Genomic DNA, 22,021 nt, shown 5'->3' with positions numbered 1-22,021 from the left:
ATATTTGCAGAGCAGCCACGTGGGTCACACCACATACCTTCACAAAACACTACTGTGTTGATGTGCATTCCAAGCAGCAAGCAGCTGTAGGACAGGCTGTTCTCAAGACACTTTTTCAGGTTTCTGCAGCTGGCACGGGCAACCGCCGCTGATGGAGGGACTGCTATGTATTCTATGCTAAGATATGAATTTAGCAGCCCACATGCCTCGAACTGAATATGCTACTTACCAGTATGCATCTGTTCTTGGCATGTAGGGCTGCTAACATTCATATCGCCCACCCTCCTCCCCGGTGCCTGTCGCAGCTGCAGATATACTATTGTATTTATTCATTAGCATGGACATCCTTTACACTTTTCACTCCATCTTCTGCCACAATGGCGAAAAACAATCTGGGGATGGAGCCGATGCCCATGCGCACTGTAGTCCAGGGGAGGAGCCACCTATCTCAGGATACTTCGAAGACTCTTCCAGGACAACAATGTGCAATCATCCGAGCCCAACACTAGGCGGCGATCTAATGCTAAGATATGAATGTTAGCAGCCCTACATGCCAAGAACAGATGCATACTGGTAAGTAGCATATTCATTTTGAAGGGGTCTCCTCTACATGTTTCCCCCTTTGCCATTCATTATGTCCCAGTGGTACCTCAATTTGGTTCTCACTTTTAATGTATGATCCTTTCGAGACTCCCCACAACTGTCCTCAGGTTTCTCACATTAAAAACAGCCTTCTTGGTGGCAATTACATCTGCCTCTAGAGTGAGTGAGCTGCAGGCTTATCATCTAAGCTGCCTTACCTCTGTCTATCCTGAGAAAGTGGTGCTTCGCACAAGGGCCTACTTACTGCGGAAAGTGGTCGCCACATCCAATGTAGACCAATCAGTCGCCCTGCCTATCTTATACGCTCCTCCACATCCCTCTAAAGAAGAGGACCGACTCTATTGTTGTGACCCCAAAAGAGCGCTGTCGTTCTACCTTGACCGCACACAAGAGTTCCGGGTGGGCGACCAACTCCTTGTGGGGTATGTTGGTGTGAAGAAAGGTCGGGCAGTGCAAAAGCAAACTAACACTCTCTGGGTCGTCCTCTGCATCTAAATCTACAGCGCATTGGCAAGAAACCACCTCCTTAAGGCTTGCCAGCTCATTCCACCAGAGATAAAGCTGCGACCACTGCGTTAGCACGGGGAGTTTCGGTCCTGGACATCTATCGGGCAGCAGCGTGGGCCTCCTTGCACATATTCACCAAACACTACTGCCTGGACAGTCCAGTCTGCAGGGATGGGCACTTCACCCATTCGGTCCTGCAGACCTTCCTTGTTTGGAATTGGTCCACAGACCCAACAGCAATGGTATTGCCTGGGTATCTATTCTAAGGTAAGGAATCTGTGGCTAGATGAACAAGTTACTTACCTTCGGTAAAGTCGTATCTAGTAGAGACTATATCTAGCTGCAGATTCCTTATTGAGCCCTCCCATCTTCCCCGTTCTGCAGACAGGTTTCTAGGGTCAGGGCGGATTCCTTTCAGTTTCCTAATGTATCCACATCAGTGGTCAGTGTTGTGTTATTCATGGCTCCACACTTCTGGCGTGGAAAGTCGTGACAAGTAACTGACTAGCGCGCCTAGGTGGTACCTATATTGTTGACATAGCTGTCACTTCTGGTGCAGACAATGCCACGTGGACCTAATCGACGTCACTTGCAGGGGCACTGCTCATGAAAAATCTTCTGGATCCCGTTTGATGCCTGGGGAATTCCTAAGATAAGAAATCTGCAGCTAGATAAAGTCTCTACCAGATAAGACGTTATCAAAGGTAAGTAACTTGTTGCTTGGTAAGTAACTTGTTGCTTGCAAACAAATGCAGTTGGACAGTTTTTATATAATTCCTCTTTTACTCCATCTCGAATTGCTGTCAATTTCACACATAAATAAACTAAGTTACAATATGATAGGGATTTGTCAAATATTAACTTAGTATGGTAAAACGCAATGTTGGTATTTGAGCAAAGGCATCCATAAATCTCTTGTGTCCCGTTCATTAAAGGGCTGTGTCCCTCTTTGGATAAAATGTCATTGTTGGTTGGTAGCAAAGAGGCATTGATGGCCAACCTAGAAAGAAATTGTTGGAAAGAACAACAAAAGCAGACATAAAGTGGAGGTGCAAAAGAGTCTGTAAATCAGAAGAAATATTCACAATTTGGAATAGAGGTAGGAGGCTTCATATAAGAAGGTGTGCAAGCCATTGGGCCGATATCTTTGAATACTCAACCAGGACCATCCAGCTCTTGCTGTCGAATCTGTTACTAGAATGTATTATTATCATTGGATTGAATCTGTTATGTTAATTGTACCCAAAGCACTCACTAAACACCAGTATTAACATTCCAACACATTTCTCCACTATCCACAAACTCTCATTGAGGGTAGTTGGCTGGGCAGTAATCACTCCCTCGTGAAGATTATCAAGGTTGCCATGGCTTGGGGCAGCAATGTGGAGTTTTCTCAAAATTACGCTCTCATTTCTGCTACGTTGCTTAGAGTAAGTGGGTGGCAGAGTACAGTTGCTGGTACAGTATTTTCAAGAAGGAAAGCGCTCAGAGGGGGATATTGACTTTAGCGGAAATGACCGGCGTGAGGGATAGTTGCACTGCTGGTGTCAGGTTAGATGTTTGTGACTGGCCATGCTTGGATACTGCAATTCCAAATACCTTAATTGCCCACATAATTTATTTGTGAATGACTGCATTAAGCACCGGCCACTGATGTTGCAACTTTAAAAACTGAATATTCATGTAGCCATAGGCCCTTAATTACCGTCGCTGTCTGCTGCATTTTCTTTATCCACAGGCCCTACCGTACTTTGACCGCCTGGACTATGTATCTATGATGTGCAATGAACAGGCCTACTCATTGGCTGTTGAGAAACTGCTGAATATTCAACCACCACCAAGGGCACAGTGGATCAGGGGTAAGGAGAATGTCACCGTTTTGAATCCACAGTCTTAACATGATACAATATTGTCTGGCGGGACCAATGAATGACTTCTGTTACCACTCTCTTAACATAGGCATCTTCCATAGTTTTCAAAATCAGCAGAGTTGGATTACAGACAGTTATAATTCAACTTTAAAATAATTAAGATCATTAGAATCCATATGCACTATACAAAAACCTTAGCAGTACAAAAAAATGTATTTTAAGCCAATACATGCTAGGCAGTATTAAAAAATATATATATTAACACGTAACATGCTGTAATATTCCTCTGAGTGCAATAGAAATGGTGGATTAGTTCATCGTATATAAGTATTCAATTGCATGTGCAATTATTCTTCTCCCACCAGTCTTCATTAACAAAAGCCAGCCTCCTTGAATAGCCAAATTTATGATGAAGGATCATGTGATGTAATTTATTTATAAGATTTTACTACTCATGCATATTTCTTTAGGTTGAAGCTTTATTCAAGCTGGAGTATTGCGAGTTTAACCCCAATTTCTATTTGAAAAGGAGGTGCTGGATAGAGGGACCCACTAAAGTCGATCTTAATCTTATCGTGTGTCATTCCGTTGTCCTTGTGGAGACGGACGTGGCTTAGTTGGAAAGCCTCTACCTGCTGTAAGACTTCCTTTGTGTGCGGCTACAGCTCTTGAGTCTCCACTTCATGAGTGTGGCTCAGTATTAAAGCCGCAGACTGGATCTCTCTGCTTGCTGTGCGGCTTCTGAATAGGAGATCGCAGTATCTCTTCAGGCTGCTGATTTTCAGAATCCAGACCAATTTATCTCCTCATTTTACCCACATTCCACAGTGGTTCATTAGGCTTTCCAGTATCGAGGGGGCAAGGACTCATAAGCTCCTGAGATCCAGTACCTGCTTTACATTTCTTCTGTACATGTTGGAAGCTCAAGATCCAAGAAAGATAAGCTGGTTTAGCTAGTTATAGACTGAGTTTGGATTCTTCATGTAGCATTTTACAGTTTCATACATGAAGACTCGTTTGGAACTGATGCACACTCTGTAGACTTTTGTCTATTAAAGCAGCTCTCTTTCTAAAGCTAAAGCGGAACATTTTTGTAGCGTTGTCTTGGCTGCACCCAACAGCGCAAAGAAAGTGTTCAAATCAACATCATGCGAGATTTGTCCAATCCAGAATGTGTGAACCATCTTTTACCTGCGTCACAGACCTTATGAAACAATCTGGCTGTGTTTTTCAAGGGAAAATCTTGAAAAATCATTGAAGGCATCAATATTTTATCTTCGAATCCGGTCTCGCTGAGACTCGGTGCTAAGGAGTAAGTAAGTGAACTAGATCATCTTGAGCGCTTAACAGAGGATGAATTTCAAACTATTACAATGTCCATCTCCTCCGGCTTACCCCTGGATTCTTTACCTCACAGGGTTTAGAAGGAACAGACGGGAAAACTATTTGTTTCCACAGCTCTGGCAAATCTGTTGTCAATCTTTGTAAACTGACAAAGTCCCAGCAGCTTGGAAAAGAGCAATTGAATCACCTTTATTAAAAAGTAATCGCTGGACCCTACAATCTTGAGTAACTACAGACCTATCCTTTTCTACCATACCCCGTCAAGATTCTGAAACATTTTGTCCGCAAAATGTTTTCTCAGTTCCTGGAAGTCAACAAAATTTTGGAAGAAGAGCATATGGTTTTTGACCAGGACACTGGTCAGAAAAACTTTGTTCGCCTCTGTTGGTGAACTTAGAAAGAGTAGATAACGGTCAATCTGTGGTAGTAATCTTATTAGATCTGTCTGCTGCGTTTGATACCGTAAATCACAGTACGCTCGATTGGGGACAAGGGCACGGTTGCGAAGTGACTTCACTCTTCACTTTCTGATCGACAGCAAGCAGTGTCCCTCCGGCCTTTTTTCTTGGAGTTCAGGACTGCTCAATATGGTGGCCCACAAGGTTCATCAATTTGCCCAATTCTCTTTAATATATATTTATGTCCCTTGGTATCACTTATTAAGTCCCTCAATGTCAGTTTGGTCAACTATGCTGATTGCACTCATCTTATCATTGGAAGCAAATCACAGGACGTCAGTTGGCACCTTCCATTAGTGTATGAATGATATCATTAGCTGGCTTCATTCCAACTCGTTGAAGTTCAGACTGAATTCCTTTGCTGCACAGCAACTAAGTCCCTAGCTCCACTACCCCCTAACATTTGGCCTGGTCCCTCAGACGGGTCTCCTGTTCCGTCAGAGGCTGTCAGAAATCTAGAAGATTCCTTTGTCAAAAAACTGAGCCTGGAATCTCATGTAAATAAGACTGTTGGGTCTTGTTTCTTCCTAATTAGAATACCACATAAGATCTTTCTGCTACTGCCTTCCTCATTCAGATCCTTGGTAATCCGCAGGCTGCATTATTGCAATGCCTTGTTGGTGGGAGCCCCTGAATACCTGCTTGATGGGCTACACTAAGTCCAAGCAAGTGATGGCTAAAGTAGCCCTTAATAGACCCAGAAGGTAATCTGTACATCATTGGCCTTGAAGGCCTTACATTGGTTACCATTTAGACAAAGAATTAGGTTTAAGGCACTCTGTAACGTCAACAAATCGCTCCTTGGATTTCGCCCAATCCCTCTGCAAAAGATCAGTGGTATATACCAGGCACAAACCTTCTCTCCTTGTCAGCTAATGATGCCTATGTAGCCAAAGCCAGAAAAACAAGACAATGGGGTACAAGAACTCATGATCACAGCAGCTCATTTAGGGAATAGTGCTCCAGATGCTTTGAGCTCTACCCCCAAGTTATTTCACTTCAGAAAAACACGAAAAACTGGGCTGTGGCCAAATGTTGTGAAACAGTTAAATATACTGTCTCTCTTATCAAGCTGAGTTACTGCTTACACTGTAGGAATCGTTAACTCTTCTTCCCCTTTAGTTTCCCTTAGGGCCAGGATACCCGTTATGTGACAGAGCGCTTATTAAATGATATAAATACATTGTACAGTTTAAATTGTGCATTTGACTGTGCCTGGTGTTGCAACTTTTTAAATACACTGGACCCTGTGCTGGTTGGCAGTTGTCTAGAATCTAAAGGCACTTCTTTTGAGTCTTAATATTCTTTACTTTCATCCAGATTAAGTTCAAATGAAATCCTAGCAGTACATGGTTATGGGTTTCTATGAGGTAGTGCTTCAGAATACCAGCACTCTGTTTGCGTCTTAAATTTGTTGTAATTGTAGTAAATAGTCCAGGCCTTGTTATGAGAAAAGACTCCATTTAGGAGTCCACGCACAGACCCCCAGAAACCATAAGACCAGGTAGGGCGCTATCGGGAACAGAACATGGGCCTTTCTCAAAAGTGAAGAAGAAAGGTAATGTTGTGTCCGCAAATACAGTGATCCAACAGGGCAATAGAGTGTTTTAGATACAGTGACTAAATAGATCTTTAAACACATTGCTATAGGATTACATAAAGGTATAGGGAATTCTGGAACTATCCATCATTATTGTGTTCTGGTATAGCACAATGTAATTTACATAGACAACCAGTACTCTACACCATGCTTTAATGGGAGGCCAGGAATTGTCCCTCTATCAGCGCTCTTACTCACAATAGTTCACATCCAGCCTACTACATAATCTACTGCATGTCTCCTGATATTCTCTGTGCACTTATTCAGATTAATGTTCATTCTTCCACCCTCAAGATTTGAAGATGTTCAATTGCTTTTATATTTTCTTCTCTTGTACGTACATACATTCTACAGCAGTGTTTCCCAAACTGTGGTTGCGAGCCAATTTTTGGTGGGTTGCAAAAGTTCAAGCAATAATGGACTACAGATGTCTTTAAATTCTACATTTATCATGTCACTTTGCTGTGCTTCAAAGGCAGAGGTCACATGTAAGGCTATGTCTTCTGACACTTTGCTCTTATTTCTTTGACATGGGGATTGGTGTTTACAAATTCCTCTCACTTTGCAGTCCGAGAAACCAAAGTAAAGTAGATTATGTGTCAATCTTACTGGGGTACAGGGAGTGTCGAGGAAAGGCTGTGAGATGTCATTTTGTAGAATTACTCAACAAAATGTAAATACCTGTAAATGAACTGTACACATTTAGCAGTTAAGAAAGCAAAACTTAAGCACATTTATTGTAATTTTGAAGTGCGATTGAAATAAAGATTTTAATAGGATCAAAATAAAGCAACATAGTTTATTTGGTCATGCACAAATCCTAAAGAAAGGCCCTGCAATACAAAGGAAAGACAAGATAGTACATGGAAGACGCACTTTATCCTCTACCGCGATGACTGAGCTCATGCATCACTCTCACCTTGCTGTACTCTGCGTTCGACTCCTTCAGCTGGCTTCCTATGTAGCTCCGAGTGACATACCAAAATCCTAGGCATAGTAGAGCAAGGAAGGTTACTTCATTGATATCAGAGCATAACGCATCACTCTGCCATGTATGCTTCAAGTCCTTGCTCTGCATTTAATTGGTATGAAGGTCTTATCTGACGTGCCTGTGTCTTTCTTTTCCTCCATCCTCACAGTACTTTTTGGGGAGCTCACTCGCATCGCCAACCATATTATGGCTCTCACCACTCATGCCCTAGACATCGGAGCTATGACCCCCTTCTTCTGGATGTTTGAAGAGAGAGAGAAGGTAAGGGTGTTTGAAGCTTGTGCTCTGCAGAATTCATACCAGCGAACAGGCTGCTCAGACTGACAGTATTTCGAATTATTTCCACATTGTGGAGTGGAATCTATTTTTCACTTTGGCCTTTTGCCAACTAAACAATTATAAACTCATTCCAGACACTAAAACATGACATTGAAAAAAGAATCAATTTATGTTGACTTTACACTTTTATGCCAAGCTTAAGTGCAGAAAAACCACATTTCTTCTCATCTGGGGATATGCTCGTTGTTGCCCATTAGCTGTTACTGTACAGTTTGATCCAGAATTAAACTTAGACTGAATAGTGTTTTTAGAACCACAATTGCAACAAACACACAAAGGTGATGGGAGAAATGCTTGCAAATCGTCGAAACCAAGGGCATTCAGTATAGCACAACAGTCTAAACATAGTTTTGCATTCACTAGATCACACTAGGCAGATCCCCTCTTTCCACTTCTAAACATAACTCATGTAAAAAGAACTTCGCACCAGGTGATTTTGGTGATAAGTTCTGTGTTCTTTGGGAAATACAGGGTGTAATCTTTAACGTCTTTCACAAGTCATGCTGCTTGAAAGAAAGCCACTTGATTGCTTCTCTCCAATACCCTTTACTGCTCTTGTCTTGAATGTTTTGTATTGCTAATGCTCTTTTCTGTCTTTGGTTTGGATCCCAATGGGAAAGCACTGCTGCACATTTTAAGGAGGACAATGGATGTGATTTAAATATTGTTAGATATTTAGAATATCTGATTTAGGTTGTGGCTATCCTGTTTTTAAATGTGATGTTTGCCTGCTTTGAGGTGTGGTTCTATTTCATTTAAGCTTAGAATAAACATTCAAATTAATTCTCTACTTAACACCAACAAATAGGCAGAGAACTTGAGTAGGTTACTTGGGTGACCATGCAAAATCTAGCACGATACAAGGACTCTGACTCCATCCATTGGTTTGACCTTCACCACAGCCCTAGTTTCATTAAAATGCATGGATGATCCACAACGAATTCAAGAGGAGATCACTGACAACTGTACCTACCACAACATACAGACATTCCTAATACGCAAAAACACTTGATGGCAACTTCGTATTAATAACAGAAAACCAAGGCAAAAAATGTCTACCTGCCTTGCTGCAGCATCTGCTAGCGGCAGTACACATTCAAAGAACTCAAAGGGATTTGCTGGTTTTGACGTTTGCAGGCATTTTTAGAAAGCCATTGCTTAATAAAAGATCAGACTTAATCAGGATTTTAGTTTACTGTCATGGCAACCTAACTCTCAGTATTTGTTGCCCTCCCCCCCCCCCTCCACCCATGTACAATCCCAGCAGGAATGCCACAGTATACGGTTAACAGGTAAAGTGAGACAACTGTGTTTTAGTTGTTTGCTTCTAGTTAGGCATGTTGTGTTTCTTCAAGAAGTGTTGTTTACTGTGCTATCCAGTGTAAAGAAGCTTTGATGGCAGCATTCATAACTGCCTGCGCAATATGTGACTTTACCAATACAGAGCATATGAAAGGGTACGTTAAGACTTCCTTGCCTCAACCTTTACTGTAAAAGACAAATCACCAACCTGAGCAGTTTTTAACATCCTAGTTAAAACCAGAGCCAGATTCCTTCTCTCTGAGAATGACATTCGTACTCCCCTTTTATGTTGTTTGTGACAGACCTTTTACAGTGGATATGAAAGTAACATGCGAAAGCTAAAATGATGATCTGTTGATCTGTTTCAAAATCTGCCAGTTCTTAAATGTAGGATGATCCTCAGAGTTGCAAGCTGGCTTCAACTCCTGATGATACACCTAGAATATGTTGGTGATTTTAAACTTCTATTAACTTTTTACTTCTGCAGACAAGAGCCTAATGTTTTATGATTTTGTTTTAATATCTCTCTAGATGTTTGAATTTTATGAGCGGGTGTCTGGCGCAAGGATGCATGCAGCATATGTACGTCCAGGAGGAGTTCACCAGGTAAACAGAAAATGACCATTGCCCAAGTTGGCTAACTCCCAACATCATGTTCCATGGACAGCTGTACAGTTTAATTTTAGATCCCCAAGCTATGCACAACAGAAGATTATCAGCAGCACTGAAAGGTCATAGACTTGCATCAACAATTTATACTCCTCAAAACCTGCCATGATAGTTATTTTTTTTGTGCAGCAGAAAATTGTTAGCGCCGGTCTTATTCAAGACAGAATAGGACCTTCCAGCTGCCCTCTAGACTCTACTTTTAAATCACATTGTGTTTCGTCATCGTATGCTTGACATGAACAAAAAGAAAGGACAGAACTAAACAGCAAATATATCGCCATCTTAGAATGTCTAATCTACATAAGTATTTACTTTTCAAATCTTGTGTCCAAGAGGTTGTGTGTTGGAAACTAGTAAAAATAAACTTATCCAACTACAAAATTGCATATTTACAATATAAACAGCTTTTCAATCAAGCCCTGGATGGGCTGAATCTCCATATGCTTCAATCAGGCCCACAGATGGAACTTGCAGTTCATTTGGGGTACTAAGGATTGAATGTAACAGAGATTTTATGAACTTTTGATTGATAATGTATGTTTCATTTTCTCTATCTTATGATATACCATGCTTTTATGGATTTGTAAATTTGGATTAATACATTGTATTCTTCACATGGCTTGACATGATACGAGGTGTGCCCATCTGTGGGCCTGATTGAAGCAGATGCAAAATCGAATAGTGTTATTTTTATATACATATACATGTACATTATCTCCAGCACTAGACATTTAATAAAGAGATTGATTTCAGAATTCTGTCGCTGCTCAAGAGTCAAGTCACCGTTTCTTAATTTCCTTATTAAGCTCCAGCGCTGAAAGCCACCATTTTCCTCATTGACATTCACTTTACTGTGCTTTACTTAATATGCACCTAAATTATGTTGAGAAACCAAATCCTTGAGCTTTTAGCATCTCAGAAAAAAATCCGGTTTCACTGCTTGTTTGTTAAATCCACTGCAGAACGAGAAGGTTTACGGCAGTATCGCTTAGTAATAATAAAAACTTTTGAAATTCTAAATGTCATTAAAAGATATTTTGTAAAAAATTATAAAAGAACTCTGTTTTATCACCGGTGGTGAAAAGTAAAGGACCTTTAACATGAATGGAAAATACGTTAAATAAAATGCTTGCCCTCTATTTTTTCTTCTTATTTTTATATATATATATATATCTCCAATTGCTATTTATCTTTCACTCTCTGTTGGTCAAAAATGCATTTAGTCTCCTGCCAGTTCCGTATTTTCCTCAAAGCGCACTACATTTTGCCTTCTGAAAAATCCTACACTTTTGTGTTTCATACATCAAATGTGGACTTCACTTTTGGGTACATAGTGTCCATCCGCAGCCTTTGGCTGTACAAACACTATGACTGTCCTCAGAGTTCATAGAGGTCCAGTTTTTATATAATTTTTTTTATTTATATTTATTTATATTTATTATATTATATTTATATAACCTTAACCACAGTTTTTATATCATTGATCTATATTTCCTTATCCATTTTTCCAGAGGCTACCTCTAGATCTTGCTTCTGAACTCAAGCACGCTGTGCAGGAGAAGGATTTACATTGTCGTCTGTTCCATCCGATCAGAATTCAGGATCTTTGTAAAGGTTAACTCCGCTGTTTATGTGGGAAGAAAATGCAATACTCCGTGGAGAGGGTGGCTAGATAGGGTACACTCCGGTAGCTGTTAATCATGGGCGTCTTCTGAGTGCCCCCTGGCTCCTTGGCAAAGTGGTTTGGCCCATGCTCCTCCACGCCTGGCACAGACTGAGAAATGGAATTAGCGCTTCTAAAAATCCCTACTTTTTAGGTCTTGACTAGACCGCTGTCCCCGCATAGCCTTTGAGAACTGCCATGGACACAACCAGCAGAGAGAACTGTGTATATAACGTAGACTTCAGGAAAGGTCATGAATACAGCTGGGAAAAGAAACAGATGTGTATAAAACAAAGACAATGTACAGTCTTCTGCAACGCCGATGGGATGTTGGCTGCAGAGGGAACTCTTATAACGAGCACCTTGGAATATTAAACAAAACCAAGCATGCAAAATGGTGTTCACACTACATGCAGATAGTAACGGGTGGTCTCTGGTGTACACATCACTCACCATATTATCTCATTTAAACCATTATTTGCAAAGGTCTCGCCTATGAGAGGTGATATCGCCTTTGTAAATGTTTCTTTTAGCCATGTTGTACAGCAGCTTAGCCAACACTGAAATAAAAAAAAATAATACGCAATGACTTGGCCAGATTACAGTTAGCTTTTTTTTAATGGGGTAAGGAGCCAAGGATGTGGAGTGGTAGGGGAATATACTCATTTTGTTTTTCTTGTGAACGGAAAATCCTTTTGAAATCTACCAGCCAATAAAGTTGGCTTTGCCTTGTGGAAAGTTTATCTGTTGTACTGAGCAGCTGTGGTAGGTGGCCATAGAAATGGTGTGAGTGAGAAGCAATGACAGCTTTATCCCCTCAAAAAACCTATTTTCATTTGTTAATGTATTTCTTATTGAGTGTTGACTTTCAAGCCTGGAAATCAGCATTTTGAAGCCATCTTACCGCTGGACAGTGTGCAAAAGTCATGTTTCTGTCTTGGTTTATTTCTAGCCCTTAGGAGTGGTGACACCTCTTGTTGATGCTTCAGCACTACTTGAAATGTTAGCGGACTGCTCTTCTGCTGCTGCTTCAAATGTGACTCGTTCTGTCCTCTTACAAAATGTCTTTACATCTTTTTCAGGACATGCCTATTGGCCTCATGGATGACATTTATGAGTTCCTAAAAAATTTCTCGATTCGTATTGACGAACTGGAAGAGGTAAGCACTGGATCATGACAGAAATACCATTATTGCTTATGCGTGTCATAGCAGATGCCCGACAGTGAAGAGATTGTGGTGTTTCAGTACACTGGGAAATAAGCAGACTATATGGACCTAACTTACTTCTCCATTTCTTTCTTTTAATATTTTGTGAAGAGCGCCTTTAAACATAGTTGGGCAGTTTTGTGGGTTTTTTGGGGTTTTTTTAAACGCAGAAAACGTTTGTGAAACGTTTTAAAGCAGTGAGTGGGTAAATGACTTAGTTGACCATTTGATTGTACTTCAATGTTCTGTACTCTATTGGCTGCGGATGCAGTTGAAATCTCTGTGCGTCACGCATAGGACCTTCCTCAGAAAGGGACCTAAAATTCTCTGCGCTCGAACCGTATAATCCTGGAATGTCCCTGTTCTTTTGTTACTTTGGGCTTAGCCTTACTGGGTCAGAGTCAAGACCCTGTGTTGTTCTCCTTACTTCTCTCCTCACGACACCCGGAATCCGCAGATCCATATGGGTTGGTCACTCTTTTAAGTACCTAGCGCCCAGACGGTGGAATTCCTTGCCATTCCAAATGTGTCAAATAGAATCCGAATCCGCCTTCAGAAAGGCTCTGAAGACATGGCTATTCATCAAATAGTCATCTCTCCCTAGCTATCAGTATGGGCGGTCATAATGATCTGCTGGTTTGGATTACCACTGGGAAGCCTCCGTGTAGCCATGCGCTCTACAAATCGATTAGATTGCATTACTTCAACGATGGCTTGAAACTTCCAACGGCAAAATAATGAATGACTGACAAAAACGTTTCTGTGATAGGAAAAAGGGCAAAACTTGTTCTGTGTTACTTCCTAACTTGTTTTTTTTCTTTTCATGTATCATTAAAAAAAAAGATGCTGACCAATAATCGAATCTGGAAGAACAGGACCGTGGACATTGGTGTAATATCCGCAGAAGATGCTCTTAATTATGGCTTTAGGTAATTCAACCTTAGTAGCTCTGTACCACCAAGCTTTGCGTGTGCAGTTGTGAACGCTTTTCTACTCAGATTGCCAGTTCAATGCTTTTTCTCGAGAACTGTTGGCCAGTAGTAGAGTGTGCCCAACAGAGAGTTTAGGAAGGTGAAACACAGAAGTGTTGTTTTGAATTTAACTTCTTGCTTCTCATGAGAAGACTTATCACAGATGATGGTTTTCATTTTTGTGTTCTCTTGAGAAACATTTCATGTGCTTATGTATTGTTTATTTTAAGTGCATGCAGTTGTAGGTGTTGAAATGTTTTTAAACTCTTCATTCAATTGCCCAAACTGAAGCTGGTAAACAATTGATCTAAAATTAGATGAAGGTCTTGAGATTTTAACACCAAGACTAAAAAAGACAAATATAATTTCCAGTCAAAAAGTAGTGGACTAAAGAAATGTATTAAAGCACCTCTATATAGAATTAGAAGGATGTTACAGAGTACATTGCTGCTAAACCTGGGCATCGAAGCCCTCCATCTACCTTAGGGACACAAATGCAGTGTTGGCATCAATATAAATAAATTGTAAGTTGCCCCAGTAACGTGTCGGCTTTTTACAAAGACTGTCAATAATGATAAACGTAAACAACTTGCACTGACTAAACTTTGCGTTGCATAATTCCAACACCATGCACATGATTTTGCACAGCTTGTCCTTGAAGGTAAGAATAAGGGATTCCTGGCTTAAAAGACATCACAAAGAAGTGTCAAGGAGTTGGAGTTCACATCAACATTTGCACTCTTAACTCCTTTGGGCAGTGTTGTATACCATGACTTTATATAGGGGTGAGTGAAATTTACGTAATTTGCTTAACATAATTTTATGTAAATTCAGCAAATTAATCAAAATGCAAATCAGTCATTTCGTGCTACATTTTGGCACAGACTGCATCCTAAATTTTGGCCACAAGGAGACATTTAAATAAAACACCACAGGTCGTTCATAGTAAAGTTTTATGACGAACGGTGCCTTTCACTGCAAATTTTTACAAATGGTGCATATTTTCATGAAGTAGCATAATTGTGGGAATAACGCAAAGTTCTCAAATTACGCCGGCATAATTAAAATTTTGCTCAGGCCTAGTATTATACTTTCTGTAACTGAGGTTCAAAAACAAATGGTTTCAAAGCGGGCATAAAGCGTACCTTAAAACCATTTGTTTTTGCTTTGTTTATTTAGAAGCACTGTAAATACGATTGTGGCCAGCAGGTCCCCAGAAACTGTCAGCCCACCGAAACACCCAGAGCCTGGTAGGCCAGTTTGTCTCTGCTCATATCTCTCAGCTTTGAAAAGACGCTCTTGTAGGGTTCCCGGTCCCACGTTATAGCATTATCCAAAAAGACACCTTAAATGCAAACTGTTGCAGAATTGCACAAAATCCAAACCGGTCATTTTGTGCTGTATTTTAGCATGAAATGCATGCTCGCGTCAGTTTTTGGGTGCAAGAATGCATTTAAACAGCTGCTCGTCTTCTGTTGTTCCCAGGCATACGGTGTACATTTTTACCGCCAATGGTGTGTAATTTCATTTATGGCGTAATTGTCTAATTTCTGGAACTTCGAGCAATGCGAAAGTCGCGAAGTTAAGCCGGCGTGATTTACATTTCACCCAAGCTCAATAGCTCTGAGCATTATTACGAACTCTACCAAAGCTACTTCGTTTTCGCAGGAGAGCAGATACCAATGATGGACACCAGAGGGCAGGCGGTGCTCATAAATGATTCCGGAGTTGAGCAATTTCAGCCTTGCCCAAAACCGCAAGGGAAACTGTATGCAGTGACCCCATTAATTGTAAAGTTTCGTTTTCTTTTATTTTGCAAGACTTCATTTTCCACTAGCCTGGTACTTTTGCTTCCTGTTTTTTACTAGTTACTTCTTTACACTTTCTCTTTCATTTATCGCTTGGATTATACTTTTCTCTGGCGCAGAACATACTGAATAAACATGACTGGATTAAATTTAGGTTCTCGACACACGGTCTGAGAACCTTCTATCTAAAACAAAGCACATTTACAAAGGGTTGGGTCTAATTGGAAATAACGTTACATTGGTAAAGCAACGAAAGATCAGTTTTATTGAAACATCACGTTCCTTTTGACAAATAATGTTTGCTGGTTAATTTTTATAATTACATTGCAGCTTCATAGCATGTGCAATATGATCTTAAACAAGATTTACTAAGGTGTTATTAGGAGAGAAAATACAATAAGGTGTTTTACTTTTACATGTCTACTCGTATTTGTTGGAAAACCCTGTGTTTCACTTCTTTGTACAGGTATGTTTTAGTCTCCAATCCAATTTTGGGTCTAGCGTTTTGTGAGGCACATATAAAAGTTAGAAAATCTCTCATTTTAAAACAAAATAAAAAAATCACGATGTCAATGTGTCTTTTAAAAGAACATCTCTTTCTTATGTTTCAAATGCCTTCTAAATAGAAATAAAAAGGTATCCTGGAAAACCACTTGGTGGAAAAGCCAATTCGAAGTGACTCATACATGGCAAGAGACCCGATCCACCAGGGCGATCAGATGGGAACCCATCTGCCTGAAATATCTAGGGGTTTACATTTACCACACCCCAGCCGACGTATTGGAGGGCAATATTTCCCGAGGTATCAGAGCGCCGAAGGGCAGTATGTCCTTCTGGGCTACTCTCCCACTATCAGTGGCGGGTCGAATAGCGCTACTTACAATGGTGGCGCTCCCACGGCTCTTATACTATTTTAGGACGCTTCCCATTTGGATCCCTCCTGCTACCTTCCGGCTCCTGAAATCTATGATAGTGTCCTTCCTCTGGGGGACAGGTCGACGCAGAGTAGCCCTAAAAACACTAATGAGACCTAAGTCGGAAGGGGGCTTAGCTGTCCCCGACTTTGAAGTATATTATTTAGCAACTCAATTACAGATCTACACCCAGGAAATAACACGCGAGTTCAGAGGACCGGAGGATAGACGGGGCCTGGGAATACCTAGACATGTGCTCTCTTATATAGCGATGCAGCAGAAATTAGTCCTTCGTGACCTCACGCAAGAGGAAAAAACAATTAGATTATGCTGGAACAGGACACAACGTAGGGCGGGTGTGCTACACCCATATGCCCCCGAAATTCCGCTAGGAATGCTGACAGCAATGCCACATGGCGGAGATTGGTCGCAGTTGCAGAAATGGGAGGAGGCGGGGATCCAAGTCCTGGGGGACCTTTATGAAGACTGGACGCTGCTGCCGTTTCCAACACTCTTAGACCGATATGAACTACCTAGAGGGGACTTCCTGCTGCATTCGGCACTCACGCGTGCAATACAAGCACATTGGAAAGAAGGGCTCACTGAACCGAGAACGACGATGGCTTGCCAATATACTATGATGGCAGCGGGAACGGTTAAAGCAGTCACATGCCTTTACTCCAGAATGACTAATGAGGGATTACCTCCTCTGGGGACGCTAAAGGGTAAATGGGAAGCTGATCTAGGGAGAGAGATTCCTGAGACAGTGTGGACACAACTGCTGAGAAGGGCTTGGAAGAGCACGCGTAATGCGCGATTTCAACTAGTGCACTTCTACATCCTCCACCGAGCATACCTGACCCCGGGGAAGATCAAAAAATACTTTGCTGTAGATTCCGCGGGATGCCCCAGGTGTAAGGCAGTTGGTGTAGAGCTAGATCACATGCTATGGACATGTCCTATTCTGAATCCTTACTGGAAGACAGTGGGTGACACTCTTAATGAGGTAACAGAGCGAGGCTTGAGGTTTGACATGGCTGTTGGGGTTCTCCATTGGTTTCCTCACACCCCTAAAAATAAGATCACAAGCAAATTCATAGACATGGGGCTCATCCTAGCAAAGCGTGAAATTACACGACACTGGAAGGCAATGATGGGTCCTACGGGTACTAGATGGCGAAATTAGTTTCTTAAATGGGCTGGTGGGGAAAGCATACTGAGGTTTCAATCGGCACGACGACAACAGAACAACAAGGCTTTGGAAATGGCACAAGCGTGGGAGGCCCTGGTACAAACACTGCATGACTATGACACACGGCACGACCCGGAGGACTAACACCATGATTGGAATATACCCCATATAACACGACAGGTACATAGCACGAACCATTGCCTGACGACTCCTGTGCTTAACCTGTTCCATGCTTATGACCAGGTCAGCTCGTCATGCAGTACACTGGAGCTGTGCTAATGACGAGCTGACCTTGTCATGAACAATGGGAAATCTGATATTTCAACACCCAGCGGGAATTGCCTTAGCATTGAAGGTGTTAAGAACCACAATGACTGCAATATATCCCGCACACCGATGGTGGGAATTGGGGAGGGGGGAGGGAGTTAATTTTATCATTTCTTGAGTAATGGGGCAAGTTAGGGTAAGAATACCCTTTATTGAGATTTCCTATCCTTGATCCTGTTTATATCAGGGTCCACTTTTTAGGATTCTAATGTAAAGAACCACTCAAGTAAAATAGAATGACCTAGGAAATGCAACAATTGATGTATGTTTTGTGACAAAAAACCCAATAAAATTTGTTTTAAAAAAAAATGGCAAGAGACCCGATTCAGACTGGAGACTATCGAAAATGGTTTTTATTTTAGTTGTCACATAAATTTGCTTCGGATTTAATCTGAATCGATGGAAAAAATTCATTCCCCCGATTTGTTATTCAGAACCTTCCACTTTACTGTTTTAAAACGTTTTCTGGTGTAGTGCCTTGCAAGAAGGATAAACAAACGGGTAATGATGCTAAGAGGCGTGGTCCTCAGAGAGGCCTTTTCTTTCTGCCTGTATAGGGAATCTGGAGCTCCAGTGTCTTAGTGAAGGCTATGAAAGTCCAGCAGTTCTTTGCGATGAGACGTTCAGAGTCAATATCTAAAATACTAATTTCCATCTGTGCTCCAGACTTAACAGTAAGTGGGAGGAGTGTTACTGAATTACTCATGTTGCACAACCAGGATTACAAGTGCATTACATCTCCTGCTCCATCATAGGATGTAATATTCATAAACGTCAAACTAGAATAACCAGCTTATCAATTCGCCTAGAGAAGCACATCCAACTGGATAAGAGACCGAAATGTTTTCTAAACAAACAAACATTGTACAAAGAAGCTTGGTTTCAATCATGTCCCTTCTGGAGCCAGGATTTTAGCAACGATAATCAGCAAAGACGTCATGTAACCCTCAGGCATCTGTTCATTCTCATCAGAATAGCATCATTTTATTCCCTCTTTCAGAGTGAAGCATGGGGTTAACTGCAAGTCACCAGTTAGCCTTTTCAATGCTCTCATTGATGCTGGATGCGCTCCAGCTAGGTTATTAAATTACACTATCTAGCAAAAGAACACAAACTGTTGTTGAGATCTCGGTTATAAGCCGTAACTATGGAATGCCTATGCATAGGCATGCAGTTGTAAGAAGATAATATACAATAGCTCTTAATAACTCTAGCATATTTACCCATTTCACAGCTGGCGAGGAGTTTAGGTTTGGAAGGAAAGAGGAAAATAAAAGACTCCAATTTATCCAGGAATCTAAAATGGCCTTTAGAAGGATTGATGGATGTGTTTTTCTTGAAACCAAAAGATAGAATACAATGCAAGACTTGTTTCAGCAAAAGGCTGGAATTGCAGTTTCCACCACCATCCTCAACATTTGAGGAAGGGTAGTTTATGTATAGATTCTAATGAAGGGTCTGCTTGTTTTGAAACTATTGGGTGCAATTCACAGAGAGAGGTTGGCTACTTAATAGAAGAGATGCCTTCATAACAAATCAGTATGATATTTTGTTGAGGCCCTTCAAAAATCCTTAACCACAGGGATTGTGGATAACTTTGTCTGAAAAGTGCATTTTGTGCTGTGGTAAAGTGCAATAAATGTCATTTTATAGAGAAGAAATCGGAATACGCTTTAGTCAAATGTAGAAGATATTGTGGCATTGTCTCATCTTGAGCAATAAAATCAGAACCTCTTCCACTTGAATTCAAATGATGTTTTCTTAGATGATTTTGCCGCCTTCGAGTTGTTCATGCAGCATCTGAAAGGGAGAGGGAAAGCAGGGCTATTTGAGCTTACTTGCCTATTTAGGATTAGTGTCAACAAGATCACCTTCTCCAACTACAAGTTAACCACGTAAAATTAAAAAAGTTATTTTCTTCTTATTTTTCGTTTGGGTAGAGCAATTTATTGTGGACTTTTCAGCCGAGGTGTTCCCTGTATTCTGTGGTACATTTTGAAATCTAGTATATTGAAAGCAAACTAATTCAGAAATGTTGCATTTATAGGAGTAGGTTTTCATCATGTAATTATTTTCAAAATGGAAAAGTTGCTGTATTGAAAATGTGTTTCTGGATTCCTTTACCCTGGTGTGAAGAAATTATTATGAGTTCCTAGAAGATATCTGTTTTCGAGAGCTAGGATTACAAATGAGAAACCTTTCCTTGTTATACATTTAAAGGTTCTACCAATTACCTGTATCTATTTTTCTCTTGTAGTGGTGTCATGCTTCGAGGCTCTGGAATACAGTGGGATCTCCGCAAGTCCCAGCCATATGATGTGTATGATCAAGTGGAATTTGATGTACCCATTGGATCAAGGGGTGATTGCTATGACAGGTGAGTTTTAATGCTATTTACGTTGGAGCGCACATTAAATGCCTTTTGTACGCACTCTCTGCCTATACACTTTGAAGTTTTACTTCAGTTTGTTCAGTCCCTTCCTGACAGAAATAAGCTTCACAACCACTAGGCTGAATAATGTAAATGGCTGTGTATTTTGTGAGTTATTATGGGCATGATCGAATTTCCTGTTCCATATGGTCAGCGTAGTATGCTCCTAGCAGGTATTAATTACGTTAAAACACCATTCGAAAATATATACATGTCTGATAACTGATTCACTGGTATCCTTGGGACCCTTCTCGGTGAAGAGATGTAGATTATCGTCACATTCTGAATTGAAGGTTGATAAGTGCGAGGTGTACAGTGCAAGGAAGAAACTCTCACAACCACCACTTTTACTTGCAAAAGGGTTTTTTGAGATGAAATAGGAAGATCGGATATTTATTGTAAATATTTAAATATATTTTTTGCTGGGGGAGTGTTGGTTGTTTGCACTCTCTAAAAGCTATATATCTAGAATGCGATCATCCTTACTTAATGGTTGAGCAATATGAAGCTGAATTGTAGTCCAATATCACCAGATAGATCCTTTCATTATTTCCATTACTTAATTGTGAATAGTTGTGAGTTCCATCTTTAATTTGTATAGTAAAAGTACAAAAAACCTAAAAAAAATAGGTCCTGTAAAATTGGACCGGGTAATGGCTTACTTCCAGTTCGCTTCATTATGTTTTGGTACATCTTAAAATTTGTCAGTTGCTTTACAGAAGTATCATTTATCTGTTTATCCTCAGTGAGGTAACTAAAGCTAATTTTGTGAACTCACTTTTGCAGGTACCTATGCCGGGTGGAAGAGATGCGCCAGTCCTTGCGCATCTGCTTGCAGTGCCTTAACAAAATGCCAGAAGGGGAGATTAAAGTAGATGATGCTAAAATATCACCACCAAAGCGATCCGAAATGAAGGTGAACAAGCGCAATCAATCAGTGATACAGCCTCATTTCCTTTGTGCAGTTCTCCATAAACCTGAAAATGTGTTCAGTAAAATAAATGGACCCTTCACTAGTTAGCAAATTCCATCATGTACATTTGTAGGGCACCACGACAAGCCATAGATGAGTTCTTTTGAAGGTAGCTCGAGGCCCCTCCTAAGCATATTTTTTTTAGAAAGTATCAGATCATATGACTACTCCGCATGAATCTGTAGAGCGCTGTATCTGTAGCATACATAGAATCAGAGAGGGGATTTTAAAATTTTTTAACACGACTCCTCTTTCTCTCTCTATGTATATATAAACTGTGTGTGTGTGTGTGTGTATATATATATTATTTTGCTGAGGCTGCAATAGCGTAGCTTTAGTTATGGTTGTATCAGAGTTTCGTTACAAAATATTTTTTTTCCTTAATAACTTTAGTGCAGTTGAATGAATTTACACAAAACTTTCCCAACGAAAAATGTTTAATTTCCTTGAAGGCTGTCATGACAAGCTTTGTGTAGATCTGTCACGCAAAAAAGAAGTGTCCCAAATTCCCTTTGGAAGGTTTTCTCTTTAATATAGAAAAAACATCTGGAAGGAACAACTTCAAATTTAGCACCCAGAAAGTGGCAGGTCGTTCCGGGACCTAAACGCGCCTTTTTGATGCGTGAGTCACGTACCCATTTGTGGTGGGTTTTTTTTTTTTTATTTGACTGGTATAGGATTTTATTTTTCTACACCTTTTGGGGCCCACAGGACTGTGCAGAAATGAATTCCACAGAACAAAACTCTCGAGTTACAACCAACTTTAGAGTTTCAAGATTTTACTTTTTTTTTCAGAGCCCTTATCCAGCCAATCAGATTTAAAAAAAAATGTAATATGTAAATGACAGGA

At 40.6% G+C, this 22,021-nt stretch overlaps 1 protein-coding gene across 1 annotated transcript in view; it reads left to right on the top strand.

The window, feature by feature from the left end:
• Positions 1–22,021, top strand: part of NDUFS2 (NADH:ubiquinone oxidoreductase core subunit S2) — a 117,989-nt gene that overhangs the window by 42,154 nt on the left and 53,814 nt on the right. Inside the window, exons 4-10 of the mRNA XM_078671264.1 lie at positions 2,849–2,969; positions 7,523–7,635; positions 9,547–9,621; positions 12,430–12,507; positions 13,399–13,484; positions 20,025–20,144; positions 20,985–21,114. Coding sequence (XP_078527390.1) covers positions 2,849–2,969; positions 7,523–7,635; positions 9,547–9,621; positions 12,430–12,507; positions 13,399–13,484; positions 20,025–20,144; positions 20,985–21,114 — 723 coding nt within the window. The remainder of the gene's footprint in view (positions 1–2,848; positions 2,970–7,522; positions 7,636–9,546; positions 9,622–12,429; positions 12,508–13,398; positions 13,485–20,024; positions 20,145–20,984; positions 21,115–22,021) is intronic.

Source organism: Lissotriton helveticus, chromosome 12 (assembly GCF_964261635.1).
Source record: "Lissotriton helveticus chromosome 12, aLisHel1.1, whole genome shotgun sequence".
NCBI lineage: Eukaryota > Metazoa > Chordata > Amphibia > Caudata > Salamandridae > Lissotriton > Lissotriton helveticus.
Note: the sequence above shows the minus strand (reverse complement) of the source record. Positions and strands in the feature narration are given on the sequence as shown.